This window comes from Cervus canadensis, chromosome 14 (assembly GCF_019320065.1).
Source record: "Cervus canadensis isolate Bull #8, Minnesota chromosome 14, ASM1932006v1, whole genome shotgun sequence".
Classification (NCBI taxonomy): domain Eukaryota; kingdom Metazoa; phylum Chordata; class Mammalia; order Artiodactyla; family Cervidae; genus Cervus; species Cervus canadensis.
In genome coordinates, this window is record NC_057399.1 from 26,113,644 (window position 1) to 26,122,304 (window position 8,661).

The 8,661-nt window shown below is 40.0% G+C and overlaps 1 protein-coding gene across 1 annotated transcript in view; it reads right to left on the reverse strand.

Annotated features, from left to right (window-relative positions):
* Positions 1-7,777, reverse strand: part of SMC5 (structural maintenance of chromosomes 5) — a 104,892-nt gene extending 97,115 nt beyond the window's left edge. The window contains exons 1-2 of the mRNA XM_043486753.1: positions 7,481-7,777; positions 1,889-2,030 (exon numbers count right to left, since the gene is read on the reverse strand). Of these exons, the coding sequence (XP_043342688.1) occupies positions 1,889-2,030; positions 7,481-7,671 (333 nt within the window). The 5' untranslated portion in view covers positions 7,672-7,777. The remainder of the gene's footprint in view (positions 1-1,888; positions 2,031-7,480) is intronic.
* Positions 7,778-8,661: the final 884 nt, after the last annotated feature.

Consider the following 8,661-nt stretch of genomic DNA (forward strand, 5'->3'; position numbering starts at 1 on the left):
TGGAAGTTACATATTTCAATTTCTCTTTTCTTTTTTAACTGGTTTACCCTACAAATTTTAACATGTACATTTCACTTAATAAACTCTTAAGTTAACCAATTATCTTAACTTTCTCCCAACAATACAGAGAATACTTTAACTCTGATCACTGCTTTTGACAACATTTAGTTCTATCTTCTTTGATTTAAAAAAGTGACAAATGAGACATCAGTATTATTTTATACAGTTTACACATAACTTTACTACTTGTTTAGTAGACTTCACTGGTGAGATGGTGAAGAATCTGTCTGCAATGTGGGAGACCTGGGTTTGATCCCTGGGTTGGGTAGTTCCCCAGAAGAAGGGAATGGCAACCTATTCCAGTATTCTTGACTGGAGAATTCCATGGACATAGGAGCCTGCTGGGCTACAGTCCACAGGATTGCAAAGTGTCAGACACAATTGAGCAACTAACACTTACTATGTGTTTACCATTTCATTGCTCACATCTTTTTACCTCTCAGACTTTCTTCTGAAATAATTTTCCTTCTTCCTCAATTAAACACTTTCAAATTTCCTTTATGAGGATCTCAGACTGTTCTCTCAACCCCTTCACATTCTGAAACCATATCACTACCATGTTTCATATTCTAAAATTTACTACAGTGTGTCTATTTGTGTATTTCTTTCATTTACACCATCTGGAATATATTTAGGTGCAATGAATCTGAGGATTCAAGTTTTTCAGCATTTCTGGAAAATTCTTAGTCATTCTTTCCTTGAGTACTGCCTCTTCCTTAGTCCATTATTTTCCTTTAACTAGCAGGTCTCAATCTTGATTTCATACTTTTTATTTTTTTGCTTTAGCTCTATATTTCATTTTTTAGAAAAACTGTCAAGTATTTTGGTTCACATATTCTCGAATATGTCAGCTTTGTTGTTTTACCTGTCCATCAAGGTTCTCTCTCATGTATTTTTATTTATATTCTCACTGATTCTTTTTCAAATTTACCTGATCTTTTTGTTACTTACTCCTTTGCAACCTTCTTTCAGTTCCTAAATAAACTAAATATTCCTAGTTTACATTCTATATATACAAGCTCTATAGGTCAGATTATATAACCTGTTGTTTTTATTAGCTCTCATTTCTGATAGTTCATTTCCTCCTATGCTTTGTGATTTTTTGGGGGTATGGATTCATGAATTTCTTGGAACTTTACGTTAGATTTCTTTTCAGGACTGTATTGAAGGCATTTTCCTTCAGAGGATTTGCATTTGCTTCTGCCAGAGATATTACTAAGCGAGGACACTTTAAACTAAAATTACAATGTGTTTGTTGAGGCTTGTTTGAAAGATTTTTTTTCTTTTTCCTTCTACTACTGTATTCAGAGATAACAATGAGACAAGTAGCCCCACTTTGTGATTTTTTTTTTCCCCTGCTACACACTACTCATAGTTTTATCTTCTAACTCTTCTACATCCTCAGGACCCCCAATCCTATGCAACAAATTCAAAGCCAGGTTTCAGGGCACAAGGTAAGTAAAAAACCCTGGGAAAACAACTCCAGAGTTTGCAGAAATCTTCAGATCCAAATCACTTTGTTTGTGCCGTTTGTAAACTTACTTCTCCTTTTCACAAGTCCAGTAATACATTTAAAAAGTTTCTTACACTATTTCTAAGGCTGAAGGTGTTACACACTTGGAGAATTCTCTAGGTATATAGCAAACTACATAGCAAACTACTTCTGGAAATTGAGATCTTTCCTCAGTGTCTCTACCTGCCAACTTCATTATCTATATTCAAGCAAAACACATTTGACATACCCAAGGAATTAAGATGCAGAAATTGATTTGTTACTAAAAGCAATTCATGGTTTTGAATTTTGTTAAAAGTATCTATGTTAACTTACCTTATCTGCCCGTCCCATGAAAGCAGGTTTGCCTGCTAATCCAAGGCAAATGGCACATACGATGCTGGACTTCCCTGTTCCATTAGCGCCAATGATCATATTCAAGTGGGGCCCAGGAGATACTTCACAGACATCATATGTCCTAAATTATAAAGAGGTGAGATTACTAAGTAGAGACAAGAAGTGAAGAATATTTTCCTACCTAAAGCAGTTGCTTTACCCTTATCACTATCTACAGGTTTCCTCAAGTTCTTTAAAAACCAACTAACCTTATAAATTTTAATGTAAGTAAGATTAGTTTATAGGTTGTTAATAATTTAGATGGGAAAAAAAAATCTGTCAGTGAGAGAAATGAAAAAGTGACAAAGTATATCTAAAATTAGGACATTCATGGGAAAATAAAAGTTCACGTAATTTTTTTCAAATATTAAGTCTGCTGAATAGAGCAAAGTTTGATACAATTTATTCTTAAGTAATTCTAATACATGAGAAACTACATCAAAGCTACTGTACAAATGAGTTTTAAACAAATTATATGTAAGTGAAGTAATGGCTCATTCTAAATTTGTGTATTTTACATTTCTATTTCTCTTGAATTAAAATGCTTACTAGAAACTTATCATAGTCAACTGAATTATTTTTATTATAATTAGAAAACTGAAGACATAGCAACTCAATAGTTTAGTTCATTAATTTTTAAAAATAACATGAATTTCCTTTAATATGCTGCCAGACATTCACCAAAGGATCTATTTCTAGTACAAATTAAATTTTATTCCTATGGGAGGAAACAAGAGTGCATCATCACCAGGCATGTCTGTAACATTCCCTCATACTAGAAAGCAGCATGCTGTCCTGCTCTCTACCTGCAACAGTAGCAACTAATCCAGATTAGTCTTCAGGGACAGCTATGGCAAGATGTGAAGGAAACTGACTCAGTATCTCTGTACCATGTCCTTGAATATCTGGAACTGGAGCCCATAAGTAATGTCCTGTGCCCAGTGTCAGCTGGCTACCAACTAATTCCCCAAGGGTAAAAGCTTAACCTATTACTAACTTGCTAGGTATTCAAAGAATTTAACCAAGCACACTTCAACTTTAATACTCCCAGAAATTAATAATTCTGAAATTCCAAGTGGTAATAAAATAAATACAGGTGGTAAAGAGAAGTATTTTCTGGCAGGTTTCCAACCCCACTTCTCTGCAGAGCATCCATCTTTTCAGAAGCTTTATTCTAGTAACAACAGAGTCTTGAAACAATCCTTTACAACAGTTAAAATAAAACTAGTTTGGGAATTTCAGACATCTGGAAAATTATCTGACTTGGAGCTTCTTAATCCCAACACATGCAGTTACATTCTTTTAATATTTGAATTTCCTGCTGTGAACTGTCTTACTAAAATAGTGATGCAATTAGTATTTAAGCAAACAAATACAGCAGAAAAAAAGCATGAAAACTTCTGACATATATCGTTACACACAAATACTATAAACACAAAAAGCTGCCAAAAACTAAATAAAGCCTCTGCAATAAAAACAAAAACAAACAAACAAAAAAAAAACATTCTGAGTCTACAATATATTTATTGGAAATTACCTTTTGTGAGTTCCCTTTTCTCTGACCTCTCCCTGAAAAAGCTAACTTCAGAGGCCAGTTTACATACTTTATCTAGTACCTCATAATATTCTCCATGGCCTCAGGTAACATCTATATACTGAAAGTCAGTTCAGATGACCTACAGATGCAATTCCCACCTCAAGAACTCTATTTGGATGTCCCACAACAGTCACTTCAAACTTAACATATTCAAAACTATTACACTGGTGCAAAAGTAACTGGTTTTGCATTGTTGAACTTTGCTGTTTGATGTTGGAATAGATTTTCAAATAAATATGGTTATGTTACACATCATTTTAATGCACATTTTTTGCCTCTTTTTTGCTAATGACTTATTACTTGCTGTGTATTTTATATTTATTTTAGACTAGGGAAATGATGTTAGACAAAATGCAAATTCAAGCAATTTTCTTATTCGAGTTCAAAATGGGTCATAAGGCAGCGGAGATAACTCGCAACATCAACCACGCATTTGGCCCAGGAACTGCTAATGAAACTGCACCGTCTCAAGAAGTTTTGCAAAGGAGATGAAAGCCTTGTGAGTAGCACACTGGCCGGCCATTGGAAGTTGAATGACAACAACCTACTGAGAGGATCATCAATGCTGAACCTCTTACAACTACATCAGAAGTTGCCCAAGAACTCAATGTCAATCCTTCTATGGTCATTTGGCATTTGAAGCAAATTGGAAAGGTGGAAAAGCTCAATAAGTGGGTGCCTCATGAACTGACAAAAAAAAAAAAAATTGTTGTTCTGAAGTGTCATCTTCTCTTATCGTATGCAACAACAAACCATTTCTTGATTGGATTGTGACATGTGACAAAAAGTGGACTTTATATGACAACTGGTGATGGATGACCTGCTCAGTGGTTGGACCAAGAAGAAACTCCAAAGCACTTTCCAAAGCCAAACCAAAAAAAAAAAAGGTCATGATCACTCTTTTGGTGGTCTGCTGCCCATCTGATATACTACAGCTTTCTGAATCCTGGTGTAAAGAAACCAGTACATCTGAGAAGTATGCTCAGCAAATCGATGAGATGCACAGAAACTGCAATGCCTGCAGCCAACACTGGCCAACTGAATGGGTCCAATTCATCTCCATGACAACGCCTGACCATACATCACAAAACCAACTCTTCAAGTTGAATGAATTGGGCTACGAAGTTTTGCCTCCACAGCCACATAACCTATCGCCAAGCGATTACCACTTCTTCAAGCATCTCGACAACATTTTGCAGGCAAATCACTTCTACAACCAGCATGAAATAGAAAATGCTTTCCAAGAGTTCAACGAATCCTGAAGGACGGATTTTTACGCTACAAGAATAAACAAACTTACTTCTTGTTGGCAAAAATGTGTTGACTGTAATGGTTGCTATTTTGATCAATGTGTTTCAGTCTAGCTACAATAATTTAAAATTCACAGTCCAAAACCGAAATTACTTTTTCACAAGCCTTAAAAAAAAAAAAAAAATCTAAAACCACTCTTGCAGTCTCTTAGTGAAAGATACCATTATTCATCCCCCTGCCGACAGCAGAAACCTAGGCATCATCTTTGATTCTTTTCATCTCCTTCACCTCTGTTCACACTACCCACCCACTCATCATTCCATTTATCACCAAATAATGTTGGTAAACAAGAACCTTACTTAGTTCTGCACTTTCCAGCTACCTTTTCTTTCTCCTCTTCACATCCAAGCTTTACTTCCTCACACTCATTCATTCTTCTGACTGCAAAGTTTTCCACTTCCACTACCTCAAAGCGCCAAAGATCTCCTGACTGCTAAATGCAGCAGGTGCTTTTCTGTACTGTTATCTGACTTCACGGTATCACATGATGTTTTTGAAGCACTCTTTTTCCTTGGGTTCTCTGATAATACTCTCCCACGGGTCCCCCCTTATTTCCCTGAATAGTTCCTTCTCAATCTGTTAGTTCTGCTTGCCCATAAATGTTGGCATTCCTCTCGAACTCTGTACTTAGACTTCTATTTCTATTCCCTTCGAGGCAACTTCAACCATTTCTGCAATTTTAACAATCACCTATATGCATGATTCTCAAGTCTCTCATCTATTAACATTTTCCTATAAGCTCCAAACCCTTATAAATACTGCCCATCGAAGACCTTTTAGATGCCCCACAGGAAACTTCAATTCACAAGATACAAAAGGCATTTATTACTACCCTCCCAGAATTACTCCCTCTTTGGCACAGCTCTATACCAACTAGCCAAGAGAGAGACTTGAGAAAAATGCTCCATTTCTCCTTCACCCTGATGCCTCGCAATTAATCTGCAGACAAAATCCTGTCAAATCTATTCTTTCTGCTCCTAACTTCCCACTGCGAGACTCAAATCCCGATTATCTCTGCCTTCATATTGTAAAAGCTTTCTCGCCTCCAATCTTGCCCCCTTCCTAAATCATCCTTCACACTGCTTCCAAAGTAATATAAACCACATGAGGGTGCATGCGTGTGCGCTATTCCAGTCATGTCCAACTCTTTGTGATGCTATGGATGAAGCCCACCAGGCTACTCTGTCCACAGAATTCTTCAGGCAAGAATACTGGAGTGAGTTGCCATGACGCCCTCCAGGAGATCCATCCCCTGTCTCCTAATCCTCCTGCATTGGCAAGCAGGTTATTCACCACTAGCACCACCTTTGAAGCCCAAACCACATATGATGCCCTATTTAAAATGCATCCTGGCTGCCTACAGGATAAAGTTGAAATTTCTCAGCACAGGAAACACAGACCCTCAATAATCCTATTTATCATCAGTATCAACTCTATCCATACACTCACTCACATCCTATGTCCCAGTCATACTAGGATACTGGAAACTTACTAAATACAGCAAACTGTTTCAGGTAGTTCCATGCTCTTCCCTTAAGACTTTCATATCCTCCAGTACAAGGCCCTTCTCACAACTGTGGAGGAAATTAATCATTTGATCCTTTGTGCCCCCAGGGCATCCTGATAACACACACACACACACACACACACACACACAAAATTATGGTAGGTACTTCATTTGACTTTATTTATCTTTCCTGGTTTGAATTTAAACAACTCAGGTTAAGTATCAGCTGAGTAAACCTGGTCAAATTAACCTCTCTGAGCTTATCAGTGGAGATACTATAAAGAGTTATGAGGAATGAATGAGGGTACTGTGTAAATAAAGTACCTATTTCTATACCTGGCACAGGATAGATGCTTTAAAAAAAATGTCGTTATTGTTACTGTAATTGTTTTCCTTGGGCCACTGTGCAAGCTTAAAAAATAATAGACAAATGAACTGCAAGGTGCTAGACGGATACACGGTAGTTGTGTTACAATATCTGCAATTCTAAAGTGAATACTATAAAAAAAAAATAATAATAAAGTGAATACTATGATTAGTTAGTTGTCTGAAGGGTGAGAAAGGAACCAGGGAAGAAAGTCAGATTTGAAGGAGTCAAGGCTCTGCTGCATAAAGCAACAACTGAGAGCAGGGTTTAATTTTCTGGTACATTTCAGGAAATGTCTCCATCCATGACAACCATCACCATCTTTGTCCACCTGATAACTGCCTTCTCTTCACGAATGTGCCACAGCGTCACTGTCGCACTGATTTAACTGTTGCTTTTTGACTTCCCAGGTTTTGTGAATTACAGATTATGTCTACAGGCCGTGACTTCCAGCGGGAGGAGATGTAATTCCCTACGTCCACTGCCCGCCATTTGACGCCTTCAAACAACTTTGGCATTAGGAATTAAAAAACTGCAATACACAAACGCACACACCTACCACATCAACAAACACGTCAATCTCCTCGGCCCACAAGCAAATATCCTCACCGCAATCCCAGGGCGAATTTACTAAAAGCCTCAAAAGCCAGGCACACCTCTACCGACCCGCCCCCCGCACGCACGCAGCTTGCGCCCCTCGTGTGTCCGCCGCTGGCCTCCCACGCCGCGGCACGGCCTCCGGTCACTCACAGGAAGTTCTCCATCGCGATGCGGACGATAGAGCCTTCCACGAAAGGCCCGGACGACAGCAGTGGCGGTGGCGCCGCCGGTGGGACCGAACTCTTTTTCTTGCTCGGGACTTCCGACGAGGGGTCACTCAGGACAGCTCTCTTGGAGGCCAGGGAGCTTGGAGTGGACGTTTTCCTGCTCGGTGTCGCCATCCTGGCGGTCTCTCTTCCCGGCTGTGGCTTCCGTTCCCACCTACCTGCGGCCCCAGCGCGCCGGCGTCCCACTCCCGCGCGAACAGCGCGGCGCGCGACTGCGCGAGAGCCCGCCCCGGCGCCTGCGCAGTCCCTGCCTGGTAGCGTCAGCGGGCACGCCCCACCCCTCCGCCCCTTGCGGCTCCTAGGAGACGCGAGCTGGCGGGAATGGGACGCGGTGGCACACGGGAGTCCGCGGGAAGCGGCCACGGGACTGCTTTGTACATTTCTGCTTTTTTCCGATTTTTTTTTTAACTCAGAAAAAAATGTCAGCTGCATTGAATGTTTTGGAAGCCTTTTCAGTGCTCAAGGAAACATCCACGAGGGGAGGGAGTGCGGGACCTCGTCCTCTTCTGACTGTGCTTTTAATCAGGTCCCCGTGTCTAAACAAAAACCCCAACAAAGCAAGCTTTCAAATGACTGTGCCAGCTCTTCCCTTAAAACAGCGCTCGGATCTGTTCCGCTCTCTAACAGGTGGAAAGATTACACCGCACAGGTTTTCTTCACTACCCCCACCACCACCCCCGCTCCCTAATTCGCTAGTAAGAATTCCTCCTTCGAGCTTTCTAGAAATACCCCAACGAGCGCGCTGGCATCGTTGAGAGGATGCTTCCACTTAAACCTAGTCAGGTTCATCTAGTTAACTCCCTTATTGAAGATGAGGTTCACTGAGGCCTCTACAGGTCTTTAATAATGTCTGATCTACAGTAGGCTAGGCTGAGGTAGTGAAGGAGCCAGGCAAGCAGGTCTCAGAGCTTACGTTCTGCTGTGGAAGACAGGAAAAGAACACGGTAACCTACATAGGATCAAGATAATTTGGTGATAGGTGTCATGAAGAAAAAAAAACAGAATGAATGTAAGAGAAGAAGCGGGGAAGGCCTGTCAGAGAAAGTGATACTTGAGCTAAATCCTGAAGAAGGAACTAGCGGAGGAAATGAGAAAAGAACATTC